We start from the raw sequence: 24088 nt of genomic DNA, 5'->3' as shown, positions 1-24088 counted from the left end.
GCAGCTTTGTGTTAGGCTCATTGTATCCCCTGCAATTCTCAAACATGCAAAAGTAAATGCATTTCAAAAGTACCATTGGCCAAAATAGTTTGGGATATCCTGTGGTTGTAAATAGTGCTTTATAAATAAAAGCTCTTTCCGTTCTTTTCTGTGGAGATGAATGTTGCTCTCCATTAGACTAAATCAAGCATGAACTCATTATAAAGCATTGTCAGGAATAAACCTACATACCAAACACAATATTACTAGAAATTATAAATGTTTCTACGCCCAGAATTCATATTATTTCTCCAACAAGAAAACTTTTGTTGTTTTGTTTAAACATTACCCATAGTTCTGTGATTCTAGTCATTGTCACATTTTCTTTGGATGTACAGTTTTCATTGGGAATGAAAGGTCTGAATCTTAAATAATCTGATTTCCAAGCTACAAGTTATAAAATTAATTCTTGAATTTGGTTTGAAACATTGACCTGCTGTCCAAATGGAGACAATGAGGAAAGAGTCAGTTAGTGAACAAAGTTGGATAGTTCATTCAAAGAGTAAGCATGAGGAGTGGAGAACCATCCCTCTATATGGTATGATGCTCTGATAATGATAAACTAATAACCTACTAAATAGTTATATAAATGTGTGAGTTTATTCCCATAATCAACATTAGGAACCACTGCATCAATCAGATTTATAACTGTCTTTTGTGTCAGCGAGAACTCAATTTGTAAATCATGGTGTCAAAAACCACATTTCAAAAATTAAGACTTTGGTTTTCTGGAAAATAAACCAATTTGTTTAACTTCTAAAGCCCAATCATAAAAAGAAGAAAATGAAAGTAGAAATGCTGGAAATGCACAACCATATCTGAGAGTAAGATAGTGTAAAGTCATTGCATTTCTCTGGCATGTGTTTAGAACCCTAATATAGAAAGAAATCAGATCAGAACAAGTCATTGCTATCAAATCACCATTTACTTGAGAGAAAAAGATTGAAGATCTCACAGCTAGTCACGACTGAGCTGCAAATTGAAAGTTTCTTCCTTTATGGTCTTATCGGCTACAATTTAAATGAGGCAACTATCAAAAACATTATAGTGTTAGCGATGTCCATGTTTGTGTCCACCTTATGGGTGTTGGTGGCTAGAGTTTTCACAGGACTTTGAGTTCTATTACAAGACTTGAGTTGTTTCCACTGCAAGTGATCTCAAATGATGTACTGTACGATGCATAAAAGGAAGGGACAGATAAAGAGGCAAGTTAGCTGTGCCCCACAGAGTGATGAATACAACATTAGAAATGAACATGAACTGAATAAAAAGTGAACAGAAAGAAAATATTGTTTCCTCCATAATAAAACAAGTGTCATTAATTTCCCTGTAATACTGAATACATGCTAACCGTAAGGTGTGTCAGAACATTTCTGACTAAGTACATCTCAGACTAAGCAAATCTCAACAAATAATGATGCTGCGAGTGAAAACCATGCAATATGAAATATTTTACAGGTGAAATTTAATTTTGGGAATCACCTGCACTACCTTTGCCCTCTCTCGTCTAATAGTATTATATTAGGTAGAATTGTTTCTGACCATACGCAGAGTTTCTCTGTTTGACCAGGAGGCTCCTACATAGCCAACCTGTAGTTATAAAATTGTTAGCTGATGGTGGACTTCAGCAATGAAATGCATCCCTGTCACTTATCTTCATATATTTCCCCTGCATGCCAGTGGCATTTCAAAAATGAATTGTAATTACCTTAGAAATGGCAAAAAGTAATGGAAGTGCCACTCACTTCCATTTAAGCGATAAGGAATGACGTACTGTTGACAAAATCCCCTCCAAAGAGTTCTTTTTAAAGCAGAGGCAATAGTTCATATTACTGAATGATCCATGACAGATAACTTAAATAGTTTAGAACCTCTCAAAAAATGTGTATCTCAGCAGTAATGATAATCATGCAGCTTGAAATATAATCCTCGCTTTACTTTCCCATAGCTCTAAGTTATATTGGCCTAACTTTCAATTCAGTGCGGAAAGCTCTGAAGCAATATAACCACATCGCCTTTGGCAATTGCATAATTACACAAATAATTTTAGGTTAAGATATGCCTAGGGAAAATACATTCGAACAATATGGAATTTGTTATGTCACAATTTTCATTTCACTATTTGATAAAAACCTAAGCTTCTAGCTGGTGAACATAGGTTTTTGAGGTTGGTTGGCCCACTGAGCTGGTTTGTTGTTCCACAGACATTTTGTTACCATGCTTCATGATATCCTCAGTACAGCCTCTGATGAAGCATTGGTGTGTTTTCCCACCTGGCTTTTAAACTCTGGGGTCTATTGCAATTGATTGAGATGAGTCTCAATCCACATGGACAAGGAGAACCACCATTTCGACTGGGACAACACCAAGATCCTGGGACAGGCTAGACGGAGACAAGCATGAAAATTCCTGGAAGCATGGCACTCCACGAAGCATGCTATTAATAAAGACATTGAACTCAAACCCATATACATTCCACTACGGAGGAAACTGGGAGATGAGGCAATCCATCGCAATGGACTCCAGAGTTTAAAAACCAGGTGGGAAAACACACTGACGCTTCATCAGAGGCTGCACTGAGGATGTTACCAAGCATGGTGATGAAACATCTGCGGAACAGCAAACCAGCTTGGCGAGCCAACCAACCTCAACACCCACAACCCAAGCTTCAGATCTACTTCAAAGCCTTAGAACAAAGGGTTTATTTATGTTTTTTTTCACCACTTCTTTCCACATTTTTCTCACTTCCTGTCCATTGATGATCAAATTGCTACATAACATAAACTATCTAGCCAGCAATGAAGTATTTTTGGTGACCTGAAAAGGCAATACAAATTCTCAAACCACTTTTTTATCTTGAAGCAAGAACCCATGACTGAAAAAGTGTTATTTTGTGTGAATTAGAAAGTGTTCCTTTGCTAACAATTGACATTTATTGTCTCTGTGGAATTGAAGTCAAACCCATAGCTTATAAGCTTACTTGTTATTAGACAGTAGTGCCAATCAATTAGTTGAAAAAGATATAGAGTATTCACAATTATTCAAATTTTTAAAAATCCTTTAAGGCCTGAGAAACAATGTAAAATTCCACTGTAGATTCACAGTGCACAGCTAATGTATTGTTCTGTGTTCTGAATGTCTTCCATGAAGTGTTACAAGCAGAAATGTGCACACTTCTAAATTATATATGAAAAATACACAAGAAGCACGCAACCTGCACACTGATACTCAGAATTAATTCCACCATGTGTAGCTATCATTGATTTTACCTCTCAGTTTTATTTTATGCTAAAATAAGTTCTGTTGGACTAAATAGATTTATAATGCACATCTATAATAGAAACAGGAATAAATGAAATACTTCTCACATTTCTACATCTCTTAAAGCTGAAAGTATTTAAAAATTTTATATTCATAGAACTTATAGGTGCCTCATGATATAGCACATTGGTCCAATAAGATGCAACATAATGGTGGAACATAGTTCCAACCTGCCATTGCAGTTCTGCATATTGCCCAAGATTTTCCCTACATGAGTAACAGATTTAGAAATTTATAGTTTATAAAGAAGCTTACAATTTCATTAACCACAACCCACATTCTTGGTCTCAACTGGACTCTGGATAGTGTGTTGGGCACTGAAGGGGAAAGCCTTAGGTGAGAGTTAGGCACTTAGGAGGAAAGATGACTCAGATCACTCATCAATTCAGGCCAGACTGGTGAAGCATTTGATAGCAAACTTGAAAACTATAGCCATGGCAAGGGGTCAGGCTGCCATTCAGCATTTCAGTTAAGGAGTATTATTTATAGCAGGACTGACGAGAAGGAAAAATCATTTAAGCAAGGAATAAACTCCATTTTCACTACCATATTCTTGAAGTAAATCACAATGCCATTTTGCTCATCAAGGAAAGGCAATTCAAAATTCTGTGAAGTGTGAATTTAATACCCAGAAATGATCTAAAAATGTTTCAGTTCTGCACAATCCTGCAGCCATATATCCCAACTTGATAAATACCTTTAGCATCCACAATATCAGTGTAGTCCTTGAGAATGCAAAACATGGTGTTTGTGGAGAATGGAACTTTTGCAATGGAGAGGGTGGTGAGATATGATTAATCTAGAAAGTTGAACTGAGGAGAGACACATAGTTTTTGACTTCCATTATCCCAGAATTAGTTAGCTTACTCCAATTTTTCAGTTTTATTGTTCAGAATCAACAAAAGTCAAGAAAGTCTGGATCTAAATGAGTACAGCTGAAAAAAAGTGAAACGTGACTCAGACTTATTGCCATGTTTAAATACACGATATATGAGTTGTGTTTGAATCTGCAAAGCACAATTATGCTGTTTCAAAGCTAATGATTATTTGGCTACGGCCTCATACGTCAACAAAGGCTAAAAGCTCAGATCTCCAGTCTAGATTTCTGCCATTGCCTCTGACCCATTCTTTAGAACTGTAACCCTAGATCTCACTAAACACTAGACAGGGAAAATATATCTTTGGAAGAGAGTTTGAAACATTATTGACTCAATCAGTTTTTAGCATACTGGTTCAAAGTGCTTTATAGTATTGATTTTAGTTGAACATTTTGTAAGTTTTAATTCATAGCAATTTTGGTTAAAAACAGTATTTAACATTTTATTTGTGCAGTGTTTTGTTTAATTTCTATTATTCAATAATATAGAAATGTTATGAAACTGTAGAAATAATTTCCATTTTGATTTTTAAACTTCCCTTTGTTTTTTCCTTCCTCCAGGAATCGAACATTCGTTTGAGATATTGTCTGCTCATAGTTTCAATTTGTTTCTCTCAATTACCACAGGTTTAGCCCCTATGAGTGGTATAATCCCCACCCTTGCAATCCCGACTCAGATGTGGTGGAAAACAATTTTACCTTGCTAAATAGTTTCTGGTTTGGAGTTGGAGCTCTCATGCAGCAAGGTACACGCTTCAGCCTGCACCTCTCTTTGGGCACATGTCCCACTCTTTGCTGGGGGTAACTGCTCTCAGGCACTTGGCTTGCATGGGTGCCTCTTTGCATGTATCCTACGTTAGCACATATATTTTTAAAATTAAGGCAGCAACAGATCTACATCAGATATGAGCTACATAGATTAGTTATCTACACACTGCATGTGACTTCAGTTCATGCGTGCCTGATGTACGGGTAAGTAAGCCATTCGGTCAGCACATTTTCATCAGTACAATAGGGTACATGATAAGAGGGAACCCTTCTTTGCCTGCTGACCCCCCAGAAAACTGTGGGATATAGTGTTGGACATGACGTTACCTTGGATACATGACAGTCAGCCCCAACCAGGCTCTGTCTAAGCATCCTTAAAAGGCACCTCCTCTGGTATTTGGGTAAGACAAGAACTTTGTGGTAATTGTGTGACTCCTGCAGCAAATAGTTCCATCTTGTTCAGGCGTGTTGTGTGCCTGAATTTGCAATACTGCTTGACCGCAGCCCCAAGTTAAGGAGTTAAGAGCATTCCAAGTGGGCAAGAAGCCCCTGAGTTGTATAATATATGGTTTTATGTATCAAACTGCATGCCTGTCAGGGCCTATTTGTCATCATGAACAAGGTACATTTCTCTTTTTCTCTTACAGTGTTTATTTTTAATTTAAGAATGGATTTGGAGTTGGCTGTCATGTCCAAGCATGTCCATTTTAAAACAATTACGACTTTGGTGGTAAGATGGATTGTGAGGGTAAGGTGGATCATTGACAGTCTCACATGTTACTCTTTCACACCTTACTACAATATCAAATTGCTGAAATGCTTGAAGATCCTATTTTAAATGTACTTAAGGAATCCATCTTTCTCACATTCCATTTTACCCAAATATGATTGAAATACAAATAAAAATGCGTTTGTACTAGGTCATGAAAATTTATCTTACATTTGCATGATATCAATTAAATAAGCCTAGCATGCAATAAAATGCATGATTGAGCATCAGTTGTGCAAATCCTTTTTAAGTAAACAGCATTATGTGACATGGGGAGAAATATTTTTTGCAATAACTTTAGTGGAAATTCTATTTTGTCGTCACATCAGTATTTTGTTAAATTATTCAGTAAGAGACTTGTTAGCCCCTTAGTTATAAAATGCCCCTTTTGAGCCATGGTAGTTGCATTTTCTGCACCCAGTAGATCAAATTTTGAAGTAATACTCTTTCTTTTGATAGGGAAAGGTGCTCCATCCATGTCATCCTAGGTTTAGTATATCATTGATTTTCAGAAAATGATTCACAATCGCTATAACTTTATGCGGTATAGAATAATTAAACTGTTTGAGTTGAAATGATTGCATGTTCCAAACTTAAGATCACTGTATACAGGTGCCACACAAAAGATGTCAAGCCCTTCAGGGGTTGCAGGGAAAATTTATGAGAGGGGGATGAGATTGTAGCTAGATGAACACACGATAGGAAGTGCAGCTCTGCTCCTTAAAGATAAATTTGATAAAGAAGCATGAACAACCATAAGATACTTCAGTAAAGTAAATAAGAAGAAACTATTTCCAATGGAGTTGGGTTTGCTTATCAAAGGATATAGGCTTAAATTAATTGGCAATGGGATCAAAGAGGAGTTAAAAAAAAATCAGTGTGTCCTTAGCTCTGGATTGCACTACATGAAAACATTCAAATGTCAAAAGGTAATTCAGTAAACATTTTAAGCAAAAAAAACAGTTTACAGGACTGTGAAGAAATAGTCCAAAAAGATTCCTTGTGAAGTGTGGCTTCCCCTACATTGGGGAAACCAAACGGAGGCTTGGGGACCGCTTTGCAGAACACCTCCGCTCGGTTCGCAATAAACAACTGCACCTCCCAGTCACAAACCATTTCCACTCCCCCTCCCATTCTTTAGATGACATGTCCATCATGGGCCTCCTGCAGTGCCACAATGATGCCACCTGAAGGTTGCAGGAACAGCAACTCATATTCCGCTTGGGAACCCTGCAGCCCAATGGTATCAATGTGGACTTCACCAGCTTCAAAATCTCCCCTTCCCCCACCGCATCCCAAAACCAACCCAGTTCGTCCCCTCCCCCCACTGCACCACACAACCAGCCCAGCTCTTCCCCTCCACCCACTGCATCCCAAAACCAGTCCAACCTGTCTCTGCCTCCCTAACCTGTTCTTCCTCTCACCCATCCCTTCCTCCCACCCCAAGCCGCACCTCCATCTCCTACCTACTAACCTCATCCCGCCTCCTTGACCTGTCTGTCTTCCCTGGACTGACCTATCCCCTCCCTACCTCCCCACCTATACTCTCCTCTCCACCTATCTTCTTTTCTCTCCATCTTTGGTCCGCCTCCCCCTCTCTTCCTATTTATTCCAGAACCCTCATCCCATCCCCCTCTCTGATGAAGGGTCTAGGCCCGAAACGTCAGCTTTTGTGCTCCTGGGATGCTGCTGGGCCTGCTGTGTTCATCCAGCCTCACATTTTATTATCTTATTTCCTTGCGAGCTGCATCACTCTATGGTATTATGAAGGGCTTTTCAGGATTTGATGATCACAAAGTTTCTATTTCTGTTAACCTGAATGGACCAAAAAACTCTGTGCCTATAAATTGAATGTTCAGCAAAATAAATCCAAAAGCATTTGGATCTCTAAAAGGGGGAACACTAAATACATCAACTTACTGCCGGTGTCATATCGAACAAGTTCATCATATTTTAACATGACTGACCAAATTAAGGATTAATGTTAGTTAATTTTAATAAGCTTTTAGAATTATGCAGACCTGTGACTGTTGTGTAAAAACATGAACAGTCAACTCCATCCAATCAGTGTTGAATAAATTGAATCTATTTTAAGTATTTATATATAGTATATGTTATATTCAGGGGTTCAACTAAGGTAATCATAAATGCACGAGTGTCCTGTTGTTGCAAGGTATGAACTGGTAGGTTCACTTGAGGATGAGTCCATCAATCAAGCCCTTTATTGTCAATTCCCAGTCACAGGGCACTGGACATCCATCCTCTGTCTGCTACAGACGTACATGTACTTGTTGGGAACAGTAAAGAGGTTTTCTCATGAATATTTTGTAGAGAAGTACCACTGACGTGATACCACTTGAGAAAATAATTCCATTAAAATTTCAAATTATTAGTTTCATGTGAAAATAAAGTCTATACTTCAGCTCCAGGCTTTGGGATTTTGTGTGCTTGTGACTCTTACCTTATTCATTCGTGGATGTTGGGCTTTTCAGGCTGGGTCAGCATTTATTATACAGGCAGTGACTTGTTATTCATGAGTTATATGGTCAGTTTTATTTCAGAAAATACTTATCAAACATCCTTAATGCTGATATACCCTTTATTAATTGTCATATGGAGTGCTTTTCATTTGAATTGTGCAGTTGCCACTTAATTTATCTGGTGCAGATAATGTAGAGTTGCCTTTTGCACGTGTAGATGAAGTTGTTCCTGTTGCAGTCATCATAGTCTTGTCCACGTGACCAATCTTTACTTGTGAGGCAATCTGTAAACATCAAAAACTCAAAATACGCCATCTTCCAGGAACTAAGTCAGTTCACTGAGGGGGGAGAAATTCCTTTCAGCCAAATTTCTTTGCAGATCTTGAAGTGAATGAGTTTTGGCCTATCTCAAACAAATTTCTGGTGGGCATAAATTCGCAATGCAACACCAGAATAAGTTGTACCAAGTTGCCAATTTCAATTTTCCAACAAGGATAGTCAGCATAGAATAAAAAAGTACTGCCCTGCTCTGATCAAGGAACTCAGGCACATTAATGGCACAAAGATTGAGGTGTTCTGGTTCACTAATTGTGCTGGACTGGTGATAGGGGATCTTGTTTTTATAGTAGGTGCAATATATTTGGGAAACAAATTTACTCTCCCTCACTTAGCAGAAGTATCTTGAACTGGTTCTTTGAAGAAGTTGATTTACTCAGCTAGCAATTGCATTTCATTTGAAAAATAAAGGAAGAAAATACTTTAACTTGTAATAAGTTGCCAGATAAGAAGTGCAGCCTTACCTTTTGGTATCACATCACAATTTCCAGTGCTTGGAAACTTGAGCACCCATAATTGAACCCCTGATTATATCCTATATGAAAAGCACTACCTGTTCCGAAGGCTCAGTACTTTCGTCTTGGTGATTCTGACCACAACCTGCCACTCGTGTTACCCAGTGCTCTTTAATGCCATTACTTTTGTTTCCTCTCCACCATTCTTGTCAGGTTCCGAGCTAATGCCTAAGGCCCTTTCAACCAGGATTGTGGGCGGCATCTGGTGGTTCTTCACACTGATCATCATTTCATCGTATACCGCTAACCTGGCTGCTTTTCTGACAGTGGAGCGCATGGAATCTCCCATTGACTCGGCAGATGACCTGGCGAAACAAACCAAGATAGAGTATGGAGCTGTTGGCGATGGAGCTACTGTAACTTTCTTTAAGGCAAGTTCTTCACATTATGTGTCTCTTTCCCTAATTGGAATTTGTTGCTTATCCCAAAAGAACACTTGAAGACAAGCCATATTAGGGCACAATATCTGCGTGATCCATTTGTCAAGATAAATTATGAGCACTTTGTGATGTTTGTATATTAATTTGGAGTGATTATTCCAAAATTTGTTTTCCATCATCCCTATTTATTCACGAAAGTGGATATTGTGTTCTATGTGTATAGACAAACTGGTTATATTCAAAGGAAGTGTAATCTATCAAGTCCACTGGAAGCTTATCCTGCAACCAATCCTTCTTTCATGAGTGGCTTCCTGGCAGGAGATTAGTCAATTCACTGAATAAGGATACTTGAAAGAAGTCAGCCTCCTACCTCACTGGTTGATCACCGTCTAACAATAAAGCAAAATGATTCGTTTGGGTCAAATTTCAGTTAACGAGCTGGGAAATTTTGGAGTCCATGCCCTCTTTCCATGTAATTTTCAGATGGCTAGTTGGCACACGTACCGTCCAACTTCACAGCTATGCTGGTGCAAAGCCAGGTCCTTTATATATGACTGGCCTTCAGGGATTGGTGAGCTGTGAGTTCTAGAGAAACTTAACAGGGCAGGCTATCGGATCAGTACAATCTTTCACAGCGATGTTAGTTAAAAGATTATTAATGTTTGGCTTGCCAGAGAGGACTCCCTTCCTCTTCTTCCAATGGTGCCACAGTATGTCTTCCAGCTAACTGAGAGTGCAGGCAAAGCCTTGATTTAACAACTCATTTGAAGAGTGGTGCATTTGACAATGCCGCACTGTATCAATACTGCACAATAATGTCTATTTAGATATTTGTGCTCATATATTTATGCTGGGCTCTCCTTGGTCAGAAGCAATAATGCCACCCCTGAGCTCATATTTCAGAATTTACATATGAACTTTGGAATAAGGATCAAAAGGAGGTGTCTTGTCCCTCAAACATGCTCCACTATTCAATAAGATCACAGCCAATCTGATTCTACATTCAAGCCTCCCAAATAACTACCCAGTTGTTTGCCTACTGTGATGCTTTCTATTTCTGCATTAAAAATATTCAACGACTCTGCTTCCAGACCCTTTTGTAGAAGGAGAAACATGTTCTCCTCACATCTGCCTTAAATGGATGGTTCCTTCTTTTGAAACAGTGACCCTCAGTTTTAGATTTTCTCACAAGAGGAAACATCCTTTCCATGTCTATTTTGGTGAAGCCAAGTTGCAATTGAGGAAGCAGCAGTGAGCTGTCTTCTAAACTGCTGCAGTCCATTGTGCTAAGTGTCCACTCAGAAAGCAGCATGAAGCAGACAGAGGCTGGCAGGCTCCAAGAATTGAGTAATGTGATTGTGCACTAAGAAAGCAAATAAAAAGGCATAAGACGCATCCTATTTTGATGCATGAGATGCCTGTGGATTGAAGTACACAATGTGACCTGGCAGCAACATGCCAGTTCTAGATATCCACGAGCTCCAAAGTAGCATGTTGAAGTTGTGCCTGAGCTTGTCAAAGAACTCGCTTGGTGATGTGGTAAGGCTGCTAGTTTGTCAATAAAGGAGCAAGGAGGATGGTGGCTAGGAAGCATGCAGTGATGTGGTTACTGGGATAAACTTCTGACAAGCTGCAACTGGCAGGTATTTGATCTAATTTTCTGTTTGCGAATTTATGCCATCTATTTCCTCAGTGAAGGAGGGGAGATTTGGAAGTGGAATTTATGTAAGGTGTATGGGGTTTGATGAGACGCAAATGCATGGAAATATTGTAGTCCCCACTCAATGGTGAGATCTTCAATCTGCCATTTATGGCTTGAGGAACAAAGTTGGAAAAAAAATCTCAGCAATGAGATTCAGAACTTTTTCATTCGCACCATATTTTTCACCTTTCTCTCACTGCTCATGCTGCACTGCTGAGGGAATAATTCCATTCCATATATGAGTTGTCATCATTTATGAAAATCAATCCATACTCCTTTTGCTCCTGATCCTGAGCATCTGCTGAAAATGTGCTCTGCTCCAGTTTGAACTGATCCTAGTCAAGGTAAATTGAGTGTTATCTGATGTATCGCAACAAATTCTGGCCCACGTCCCGTATTAATTATGGTGAAGTTATCCATTATATTTGCAAGTTTCTTCTTCTTATTGTCTAATCCTTCTAATTCACTCAACGACTATCAAAAATTCATGATAAGCTTGTTGAACATTACCATCCTTCCTGCTATTGCACGTGTTTTGTCAATGTGAATTGGCTCTAACGTGATTGATGAAAAGGCGAACACTGTTTGTAAAACGCAAACTTATACATGCGATTTGTGGCTATTACATGATTCCACTGAAGCACTGCACCTCTATGATACAAGATTTGCATTTCTATGAAACAGAATGATTCAAAGTTTCTTGGGAAAGTGAAGACTCAGGGAAGATTTGGTTGAAGTTTTCAAGATCATGAAGGTCTGAATAGAGTATATAGGGAGAAACTGCTCTCAGTTGCAAATGGAATGAGAATCAGCTTTACAGAATTTTGCAAAAGAAGCAAATACAGAGTGACAAATCAATTTTTCACGCAGCGATTCATTTAGCTTTGGGATACTCTACCTGAAGTTGTGGTGGAGATAGATTCAATTAAAGCATTCAAAAGGACCCTGCTTCTAATTTTAAAAAATCGTCCAATGTACAGGGTTATGGGGAAAGGCCAGGATGTTTGAGACCAAGTCCAAATGGTCACATAACCGGTGCAGATAATACAGACAGAGTGGTGTTCTTCCGTTTTGTGGCAGTTCTTGATATATTTAATAGACAGTGTACCCTGTTCGAGATTTTTTGTTTGTTCAGGAACACTGCTTATGTTCATTAAAATGATTAATTAAGTTTTTAAAAGCTTTATTTATTAATTGACTGGTGTATATAAATTGTGATGACCCTAATCCAGAGTCTGTAATTGGCTTTATGAATGATGAAAAAGACTTTTAAAAGTTTGCATTAATTTTCAGGGAATCAACGATGTTGACATACAAGTGACGTTTGAAACCTTGAAAAATTTACCAAAAATGTGGGCTAACTTATACATTAAACATAAAAGTGAAATGTCGGCATGGGTTGTCATCATTTTAAAATACCATCTGCTTTTGGCTGAAGGACTGGTGTGCCTTAAACTCCCTTGCACATTTGCAACACATGATTCATCGCTTATGCCTAATTGTAAGGTACCAATTAAGAAAAAACGTACTTGTGAGGAGAAAACAGAGGCCGACTATAAACTGAGAGTTTAACATTTGGTTGGACATGTCACAATGCAGAGTATGTATAAAAACATGATTATTGTGACTGCAACAAAATGGGATGGTTTGTGTTCGGAGATAATGGGAACTGCAGATGCTGTAGAATCCGAGATAACAAAGTGTGGAGCTGGATGAACACAGCAGGCCAAGCAGCATCTCAAGAGCACAAAAGCTGACTTTTAGGGCCTAGACCATTCATCACAAAAGGGGGATTGGGAAAGGATTCTGAAACAAACAGGGAGAGAGGGGGAGGTGGACCGAAAATGGATAGAGAAGAAGCTAGGTGGAGAGGAGAGTATGGGTGGGAAGGTGGGGAGGGGATAGATCAGTCCACGGAGGATGGACAGGTCAAGGGGGCGGGATGAGGTTGGTAGGTAGGAAATGGAGATGCGACTTGAGGTGGGAGGAGAGGATAGGTGAGAGGAAAAACAGGTTAGGCAGGCGGGGACGAGCTGGGCTGGTTTTGGGATGCTGTCTATGCTCGGTTCGCAATAAACAACTGCACCTCCCAGTCGCAAACCATTTCAACTCCCCCTCCCATTCCTTAGACGACATGCCCATCCTGGGCCTCCGCAGTGCCATAATGATGCCAACCGAACGTTGCAGGAACAGCAGCTCATAGTCCGCTTGGGAACCCTGCAGCCCAATGGTATCAATGTGGACTTCACAAGCTTCAAAATCTCCCCTTCCCCCACTGCATCCCAAAACCAGCCCAGCTTGTCCCCGCCTCCCTAACCAGTTCTTCCTCTCAGCTATCCCCTCCTCCCACCTCAGGCCGCACCTCCATTTCCTACCTACTAACCTCATCCTGCCTCCTTGACCTGTCTGTCTTTCCTGGGCTGACCTATCCCCTCCCTACCTCCCCACCCATATTCTCCTCTCCACCTATCTTCTCCTCTATCCATATTTGGTCCGCCTCCCCTCTCTCTCCCTATTTATTTCAGAATCTTCTCCCCATCCCCCTTTTGTGATGAAGGGTCTAGGCCCGAAATGTCAGCTTTTGTACTACTAAGATGCTGCTTGGCCTGCTGTGTTCATCCAGCTCCACACTTTGTTATCTGGAATGGTTTGTGTGCCAAGTCAACTTGTACGCTAGGATTTATGGTAATTTTCTTGAATAAATAGTAGTATTAGCCCATATAACCTGGCAACCGTTGACTGAAAGCAGTATCAAATGGAAGACAGTTAATGTATGAGCATCATGTGACTGGAGGTAAAGGACAAATACAGCCACAAAGGAGAGCTATAGCACAGCTTTTGAAGGATGAAGTCCACACTGAGACATGACTGCAGTCAGAGAAAGAGCGAAACATCATTTTTTTGTGAGTAGAAACTAATATTTTTCTGTCAATAAGAGTTCGGTTCTTCAGTCTGATAGAAAATGGGATATGAATTCTGGAGACACTCTGTGAATTGATCTGATTCCTGGAAAGTTGTATAAATAAGTTGAAGATGCTAAAGAGTCAAGTATTTCCCTAGAAGTGAACTTTGGAAAGCTACTCCATCAGATTTGTTGATATCAGAGGGAAAGAGGATTGTACTAACGTGAATTGCTGATGGAAGCTGTTGTTGGATAGGATTCCTCAAACAAGCTACATGAATAAAGAACAGCATGTGTGGTACTGTATAGCCATGTAGTGCCACCCGTTTGTGAAGAGTGATGAATGCATGCAATTACATAAAATGTATCTTTGCTCACCTATTTAAAGTGAAATTTATTTTTTTTGTTTGAAGTTTTTATTATCTTTTAATTCATGTTTAATTTGTGTTGGCTGATTCATTTTAAAAGTCAAAAGGTGCAGAAAGAAAACTATCTTGTCAGTAACATTTTCACTGGAGATAATTTAGTAAAATTCTCCACGGGGATCGTCCCAAAATAATTAATTGCCAGCCTAGAGAAGAAATACACCCTGGAAGAAGTACCATCCTGTTACTATCTACAGCTGAGAGCATGTGAATATGCCTAGTCTTTGCTTTGGGTAGGACACTAAACCAAGGTTCCGCATTTCACTCTTAGGCAGTCATAAGGGAGTACGGCACTTTTCTTCTGGTACCTTGGCATATACTTATCTCTCAATAAACATCTCAAAACAGATTATCAGATTTTTCTTATTGATGTTTTTGGGACCTCATTGATGACAACAATGGTTGTCATGCTTTGCTACATTCCACTTCAAAAAGGACCTCATCACGACATCTTGGAATGTCCCGAGGTTGTGAGAGGCATCAGAGAAAACAAGTTACTCCCTCTTTTTGTTTCATAGTTCATGGAAAATACACTGTATAAAAGGCTGGCATGGCGGCTCAGTGGTTAGCCCTGCTGCCTTACCGCGCTAGGGTCCCAGGTTCAATTCCAGCCCCATGCACCTGTTTGCATGTTCTCCCTGTGTCTGCATGGGTTTCCTTTGGGTGCTCTAGTTTCTTCCCACAATCCAAAAATATGCAGGCTAGCCAAATTGGCTATGCTAAATTGCCCATAGTGTTCAGGGCTGCATAGATTAGATGGGTTGTAAGGGGATGGGTCTGGATGGGATTCTGTGAGGGTCAAAGTAGACTTGATGGGCCAAAGGGCATGTTTCCGCACTAAGGGATTCAATGATAATCTCTACCTTATGTTTTCAAAACTGCATGTTCCATCACCCATTGAAATGACCTTGTTTGTCTGGTTAATTTTTTCCCCCATTAAGCATTGTTGGGTGCTCCAAGCACACAGAGGTGACTTTTGAGGAATAAATGTACTGTCACAGTGATTTATCAGTTCTTTGTAATACGGTGATCATAGTGATGCAATGTATATTTTTACTTTTGTCTCTATTCTATTTAGAGGGATCTACTTATATGAAGAAACCAACTAGTGTTTCTGGCAATGCTCAAACTTTGTCTCATGTCACACAGCTACTACTTCCTGATTTGCTTAATCTGCTTGTTCAACACTTTTCATTGTTACTGTTGCCTTAGACCCTCAGCTTTTAGACAAAGCAGCTATTGCGATTTTTCATGGTGACTTAATTTCTATATTTCTTGCAATCTTCCAAATGGGCAACATGATGCAGTTTGCAGCTCTAATATCAATTCTACCAATCACAGCACAAAAAAAACACCGTGAGATTGGTGTCTCTTTATCTACTTAAATTGCCTCAGATGTGCTGACTGAAATGATTTCACAATTACATTTCAGAACATGTGACTCCCTACTTTGATAAGAAAATAGCATAACACCTGATCAGTGTGATTGCTGTTGTTAGGTACCCGCTGTTTTCATATAATGTGGCAGTCCTATTTTAATCCTGTCCCCATCTACAAGGTTAAAGTCAATGACAGAAATTATGCATGAATGAGAGTAGCCACAATTTTGACACCCTGTAGAATATGTTTGAAAAGAAACAGCTCACCAAGTTGGTATTTTGCTGGAGATGCAGTATTGTATGATCATATCCATTGTCCCCAATGTGAGATATGATCTTTAGATTAGTCACTATTTCACAATATTGCTTGTTAATACTGCTGTTTAAATTTGAATAACAAAGGCTCTAAGATTACAATGCTTTAAATTAATCCTCAGGATTTGGGCATCACTGCTAAGGCCTATATTAATGCGCCATGGAGGTGATGGACAGTCTTCTTTTTGAATCTGTGCAGTGCAGCACTTTAATAAAGCCAAGTAGCTTGCTAAACTATTTCAGAGAACAATTAAGAAATAACATGTTGGAGTTAGACTGAAGTAAGGTATACGCCATACCTGATACAGATGATGAGCTCCCCTTCCTAAATGACATTAGTAAAGCATCTAGGCTGCTATGGCAATTTGTGATTACTTTTTCTCAAACTTAGCTGTCTAGCTTTATGTACAGAAAAGCTTTTTTTTTACGGAAAAGAACTTCCGACGCAAGATTCACCTCAAAAAGTTCGAATATTTATAAAACCCTCACTACATTTTCTTCGTTTTAAAAGGGGTTTCTATGTACATACTCTTTATAACACACTTATGTTCAGACTTCTTATAGAGAAATTTCTCCAGATTCTGAAGAACATCTTGGTACAAGTTTTACACTTGCCCTTTGTTCTTTCAATGTGACTGCTCAGTGGTGCTCTCTGTTGAATTAGGCTCTTTATCCTGTTTGTTACTACTATCCACATCATGTTCCATGGCTTTGTGATTACTTCTTCAAATACCAGTTTCTTGTTCACATATATTTTTAACCTGAATTCACAAGCTCAAACTTTAATGGTATGTTCTGAGCACTCTGCAAATTACTAGTTGAATAATATAATTGCCAAACAAATGAATTGCTTATTAACAGCACGGACCTTTGGCAGAAAATCAACATTCTGACTTCAAAGGGCTTTAATAATTAGAAAAGAAATATTATTCTGTTCTGTCCTGGAATCAATCAGAAGAAATAAAACCTGGACAAGCGTAAGAGATGATTACTAATAACAACTTACATATATTTACTGGCTTTCATGACTTCAGAGACCCTACAACCAATGAAATATAATTAAATAGTTGGTACTGTTGTAATACAAGTGACAATAGCTCACTAAATGTAACATTGGGCTACAGGTCCAGAGGGTAAAACTAGTGTCTATGACAATAACCAGTAACTTCTAATTCCTTGATTGCTGTTTGAAAACTGGAACTTAAAAACAAAGTAGGAAGGATGGTAATATTGAAAAAGTTATAATGAAGCTTCTGGGTACAAGATGAGCAATAAATGATTATTGATTTTGCTAGTAATACCTAAATGTTGAGACGGGATAATAATGATTAAAAGATAACAACCAAACTTTAATCCGGAATGAGATAAATGGCTAGTTAATTTGTTTTTGAAAGATAAGCGTTAGCTTAAATAAAATGCTTAGCTCTTTGTGATGGACAGTGGAACAGTTTGATGAATTGTAGAAAGGACATTAAATCATTTGAGTTCATCTGAATGAAAGCAGTGGTGGTTCATTATTTTCTATGGTTGAGGACTGCGACCTGGATCTGTGTCAGAATCCAGGAGAATTTCGACCCCATGGAGGTTAGGGCTGAGATAAATAATGGGATCCAAAGAAATTGAGTCACATTTATTATAAATACACTGCACAACTGTTGACAAGAAAAACAGAGGAGAAACAAAAGGCCCTTAGAGCATGGAATGCTTTGCACAAGGCAATAGCTGAGGCTCAGAACGTTGCAACTTTTGCATCAATATTTTAAGCAAGATCCAGACTATAGAGGAGAGACAAGAGTAACAGTATTAATGTTTAGCTTAATAATACAGGAACATGAAAAAACATTTCCCCTCAAGTCTGCTCAATGGTTTGATTTGTCCTAAACTCAATTTATCTGCCCTCGTTCCAAAGCCCTTGATGCTCCTACCAAATAAAATCATATTAATTTTACAGACCAGAAAATTTCAGTTGACCCTGCATTTATAACCCATGACTGGAACTATTTCTGGTTTGAGTCAGTTTTGCTTTACAGTGAGAGACTGTTGGTGTTATATACTCTTATTGATAGCCTTTTTTGCAGGCAAATATTGTATCTGTGAATAGAGACTTGCAGTGTTATCAGCAAAGAGATCCGAGCTGTTTGATTCTTGCTTGGATAAATTCAAAGTGAAAAGATCATGCTACTCTTTCTCAAACCCATCTAGGAGATCTTATCAGATCTAGATGATCACTTGCTGTTCAATCCATATGGTCAACCAGAAACATTCAATCTGCTAACAGTGTAATTGGGAAACTATTTATTCACAGAAAAATTGGGAAACTTGAAATTTCTGACTTTTATTTTGGAAAGGATACCATTTGTCATCAAGTCAGCAAAGAAATGTCAACTTGATGGGCTTTTGATCAGTGAACTGCCTCAACAAGGATGAACTCATTTCACATATTAATGAAATTACATAGCAGTGTTTTAATTACAGCCTGCAAATTGCTGCCAGAAAAAGCATGGATCGATCAACTAATCTATTTCACAGCCAGATATTTGCCCTACTCTGCTATAAATTGATCAATCAACATTAACTAACTTTCTGTTTAAACCTAATTTGCATATTTGCTTTCTAGAAATACAAACTGTTCTTCAGTATTTCTTCAGCTCCCCCATTCGTGAAGTTCCTCCCTCAAACTTTCGATATCCCTTAAATATCACTCAGAAATATTAATGCTATGAAAAATTTCGTACTCAAAATTGCATGTCATTATGTGACACCTCAGTCCTTTCTGATCGCTTTCCTTACAGTGTTTTAAATTGTCTTTATAAATAATGAAATCAGATGCGCCTTCTCAATTATTCATTCTGGACTGCATTTCAACCTCGTCACTGCTTGTATTTAAATCTCTTCATGGCCTCACTCCTCCATTTTCCTATGACCTAGCTGCTTCTTCACATCATCTAACAACCAACCTCCCGCTCTCCCTCCCACACATTCTCCCAAATCCCTGAACATCTGATTCGGCTTCTTCCACATCAGGTCCTCTTTTAGCTCCATTATTGAAATGATACTTTTAGCTACATAGGCCCTGCACTGAAACATACACACTGCAATGCATCATCTCCTTATTCTGTAAGATCCCCATTAAATATCACCTCTTCATTCTAAGCTTTGGCCACTGTTCCTTCTTCCACTTGTTATCTGTTTCGTTTAGTATAATGACACTTCTGTGCAGAATTTTGGGATACCTTTCCTTGTTAAAACAATCATGAACATCAAAGCTCTTTCCACATTAAGCAGATGTTCACCTGCACATCTGCCAATGTGGTATACTGTATCCACTGTACCCAGTGCGGCTTCCTCTACATTGGGGAAACCAAACGGAGGCTTGGGAACCGCTTTGCAGAACACCTCCGCTCGGTTTGCAATAAACCACAGCACTTCCCAGTCGCGAACCATTTTAACTCCCACTCCCATTCCTTAGACGACATGTCCATCGTGGGCCTCCTGCAGTGCCATAATGATGCCACCCGAAGGTTGCAGGAACAGCAACTCATATTCCGCTTGGGAGCCCTGCAGCCCAATGGTATCAATGTGGACTTCACCAAGCTTCAAAATCTCCCCTTCCCCCACTGCATCCCAAAACCAGCCCAGCTTGTCCCCGCCTTCCTAACCAGTTCTTCCTCTCAGCTATCCCCTCCTCCCACCTCAGGCCGCACCTCCATTTCCTACCTACTAACCTCATCCTGCCTCCTTGACCTGTCCGTCTTTCCTGGACTGACTTATCCCCTCCCTACCTCCCCACCTATACTCTCCTCTCTACCTATCTTCTTTTCTCTCCATCTTCGGTCCGCCTCCCCCCTCTCCCTATTTATTCCAGAACCCTCTCCCCATCCCCCTTTTCTGATGAAGGGTCTAGGCCTGAAACATCAGCTTTTGTGCTCCTGAGGTACTGCTTGGCCTGCTGTGTTCATCCAGCTTCACACTTTGTTATCATGAACATCAAAGCTGATGTTTTTGAGCTGTGGGCAATTTACTTTTCAGAGAAAGGAGTGAGGTAACAGGTATAAGTAGTTGAAGAAGTCTGTGGGTGTTATCTGGGAAAGAGGATATGAACAATGACATAATGGACATTTTGAAGATTACAAAGGAAATAGATAAAACTGCCACAGGCAAAGTGGGGAAAGGTTCACACATTAGGGAATACATATTAAAAATTTTTAAAAATTCATGCTCAAGTTTGTTACCCAGAGTATAATAGTTATAGAATACAAACTAGGTTTTGAGCTTTCCTCTCGCTGATTTTGGTTCTGGGATCTAGGGAGCATTAAATCAGAAGGGAGGGTTGGGGACCCAGTTGTCCAATGAATGGCAAGATAAAATTATTCTCTTTAGCAGAAAGAATGGGAAAGTGGAACCCTTTTTAAAAGTCAAGGAGTGATATGTTTGCAAGAGACTTTGGAGTTTCTTGCATAGAAGTCACTAAACGTTAGCATGCAGATACGGCAAACAGATGAAATAACAAAAGAGGATGTTGGCCTGCCTTGCAAGGTATTAAGAGTATAACAATAAATAAGTCTTCCTAAGAATAGATGGGACATTAGGGAGAGGACACCTGGGTACTATTTATAATTTGATCACTGTACTCAAGGGAGGGTCTACTTTTCTTGGAGACAGGACAATGAAGGTCCATTCAGAGTGAGACAGTAGCCCCATGGGACTGGATTGCTTCACACAAACCACTAGTCTCTGGAATTTAGAAGAATAAGAAATGATCAAAATATATTTCGTGCAGAGATGGTTTATCATATTAGATGCTGAGAGACTTTATTTTCCCAAACTGAAGAATGTACAACACACTTTCATAGTCTCAATGAGGAGTCAGGCATTAAGCAACATGAAAGCAGACATTTCTACACTCAAGCTGTGTGTGTATTCAACACTAAGATCAGTAGATTTTGGACACTGGTGGAGAAGACTTGATGGGTCAAATGGCCTCATTCTGCTCCTGTATCTTATGGACACTCAGGTCATTGAGAGATAAGGTGATAAGTTGGGAAAACAGAAGTGAAGTCGTCATTTAGCAGACTCAAGGGGACAAATGGCATTCTCCTTTCTGTTGATTCTGTGTTGTTCATATGATATGTATTGGCCTGTAAATAGTGCCAAGGATGAAAGGCTGTATGCATGAAAAAACAGCTTTGTGCTGTAGCAGGAGAAATTGTCAAGAAAGGTAAAGGAAAGAAGTGAAAATTGTAGCATGTATTTCAGCAAGTGCCTGAAGGACTTTCAGTACAAGAAACTACTTTGAACTGCAGCCATTATTATTGCATGTACAAACACAGCATTTATTTTCTACAACTGTTTGATTCAAAAGCAATTGCTGCAAACTGTGCCAGGCCCATTTCTGAGTCCTGATATATTGCTGTACTCTAGATTACAAATATGATCACAGTAATAGTCAAAGTACCTCTTCTTGCTGTGGATATTGACTCATATGGCTTTGCATTTGTTAACAAAGTAGCAAGACCTTGGAATGCAACAAAGCAATTCAGTTGTGACAACGTCAGTATCACTGTGTCTTAGGCACACTTAATGACCAAATAACAAGAAGCCAGGCCTGAGTGAGATGAATGTCCCACTGAGTAATCACATCCATTTTTGTTTTGAAATACAGAGAAAATAATCAAGCTTGTAGGATTCTTAATGCAGACAGATTAACTCATTTTGACCGACTCCCATGGCGTGTCTGTGTTGACCCCCTTTGGAGTGTCTGTGTTAACGCTTTTGAAAAATCCCTTTAGAGTGTGGCAGAGAAACTGATCAATAATTGCAGAATAGCAGAATTATACAGCAGAGAAGGAGTCCAGGCAGGCCATCGTGCCTACATTACTTCTCGAGTAGAACTATCCAATTAGTCAACTTCCCCCCATCCTTTCCCCAGATCTGTACTTTTTCTGCTTTTAATATCCATTTAATTCCATTCTAAATTATTAATAAATTATTGAATCTCCTTCCAACAATCATTTGACAGTGCATTCCAGATCACAACAACTTTGCTTCAGTTCCTTTGCTAATTACGTTAAATCTGTGCCCTCTGGTTGCTAACCATTCTGTCACTGGAAACAATTTCTACTTACTTAGTCTATCAAATCTGTTGATTCCCACAATTGGTTCTTAAATGTCTCTGCTGTCAGAAGAAAAGCCCAGTTTCCCCACTTGAGTGCCATCTTCTCTCTGAGGCAGTTCTTCGTTGTCGAACATAAATTGTTCCCGCACTAAATTTGAGTTCTCAGAAGACTGAAGAGTCCATTCTCAAGCTGCGATCTCATCACAGACAAGGCAGTAGTTGGTTTGGGGTATGGCAGAGTGGGATGCTTGAGTTGCTACGTGCTATCTTCTTTGTCAATGCTTGAATTCAGCCTGTTATTGGCAATGAGACTCAAGGTGTACAGATCCTTCCCAGATGCTTTCCTTCTTCTTTGGGCTGTCTTTGGCCAGGGTTTCCAAAATGTCAATGAGATTGTTGCACTTTTTCAAGGAGGCTTTGATGATGTAATTGATGTGTTTTCACACCTCCGCACTTGCCGTTGTTGAAATTCTGAGTAGATTGTGCATTTTGTCAGGCATGCAGAATATGGCTAATGAATTTTTCGGATCTCACGGAGGCAGTGCAGGTAATACATCTACAGGGTTTTGAGGTGTCTCTATAAGGACCATATCTCTGAGCCATGTAGGTGGCTAGGTATCGTTACTGCTCTGTAGAACCTGAGCTTGAGTTTAGGTTTGAACTCATGGCCTTCAAGCATTTTGATCCTCAGGCATCCAAAGGCTATGCTGGCACTCTGAAAGCAAAGTTGAACCTCATCATTGATGTCTGCCCTTGTTGACAGAAGGCTCCCAAGGTCTGGAAAATTGTCCAAATTGCCCAGTGCCTTCTCATGAATTTTGATAACTAGGGTAAGTGTGGTGTAGTGAGGCAAGGTTAGTAGAGGATCTTTGCTGTGAAAATGTTCAGTGTTAGGCCCGTGGTCTCCCCAGCCTCAGCGAAGGTGTGGTTGATGACTTGGAGTTCAGTCTTAGAGTTTGCACTGACACAAGCATCATCTGTTTTCTGAAATGTAGTGACAGAGGAGGAAATGATCTTGGAACTGGCCTGCAGATAACGAAAGTTGAACAGGTACCTGTTTGTTCTGTAGATTAGTTCCATTCCAGAGGGAAAGTATTGAGAGGGAGATGGAGCATTGTAGCAAGAAGAATCAGGAAGAGCACAAGTGCGATAGCATGATCTTGTCTATGGTTTGAATGTGAATTGGCCTGTGATGGATCCATTGCCTAGAATTGCTTGGAGCAGGTGACCAATGGAGAGAAACATTTGCGGGGTGTGGGCATGTACAAGGGTTGATGCTGTTCCCTGCATTTCTCTTGCAACTCTTCTGTGGTGAAGATCATATCAACCACCATCCATCCCCCCACCCCCTTAGAAGGTGGAATTCACATGGCAACTCTGGAAGGAGCTGTTCAGCCACAGGGAGAATACAACTGAAGAAAATTCTTGTAGCAACTTACACTGCAGCCAACTGTAGGAAATTCCTCTGCAATTGCACCTTTCTCTTTCCTTTAAGATGGTGATGGTTGCAACATCTCTTCAACCTCTCACTATGCTGTCTTCCCTCCACTAAAGGGAGATGAGGCACTCCTATTTCACACTGCTCTGCCATCTTTCGGTGCTTTGACAGAGATTCACCTGCTTATGATGCCTCGTAACTCTAAAACAGTGGAACGCCCTTTTTTGAAGTTGCAGGCAGCATATAGTAATGAGAGTGTTCAGTCTGAAGACAGAATTTCTGTTAAAGAGATCTTCAGAGTACTCCTCCCAGCAGATGCCAACTGCT

The 24088-nt window shown here is 39.6% G+C and overlaps 1 protein-coding gene across 9 annotated transcripts in view; it reads left to right on the top strand.

The window, feature by feature from the left end:
* Window positions 1-24088, top strand: part of LOC125452265 (glutamate receptor ionotropic, kainate 2) — a 431852-nt gene that overhangs the window by 366545 nt on the left and 41219 nt on the right. For all 9 annotated transcript variants that reach the window (XM_048530454.2, XM_048530460.2, XM_048530457.2 and 6 more), the window contains 2 exons: window positions 4865-4983; window positions 9259-9476. In XM_048530454.2, coding sequence (XP_048386411.1) covers window positions 4865-4983; window positions 9259-9476 — 337 coding nt within the window. The remainder of the gene's footprint in view (window positions 1-4864; window positions 4984-9258; window positions 9477-24088) is intronic.

Source organism: Stegostoma tigrinum, chromosome 4 (genome assembly GCF_030684315.1).
Source record: "Stegostoma tigrinum isolate sSteTig4 chromosome 4, sSteTig4.hap1, whole genome shotgun sequence".
In the NCBI taxonomy this organism is placed as follows: Eukaryota; Metazoa; Chordata; class Chondrichthyes; order Orectolobiformes; family Stegostomatidae; genus Stegostoma; species Stegostoma tigrinum.
Note: the sequence above shows the minus strand (reverse complement) of the source record. Positions and strands in the feature narration are given on the sequence as shown.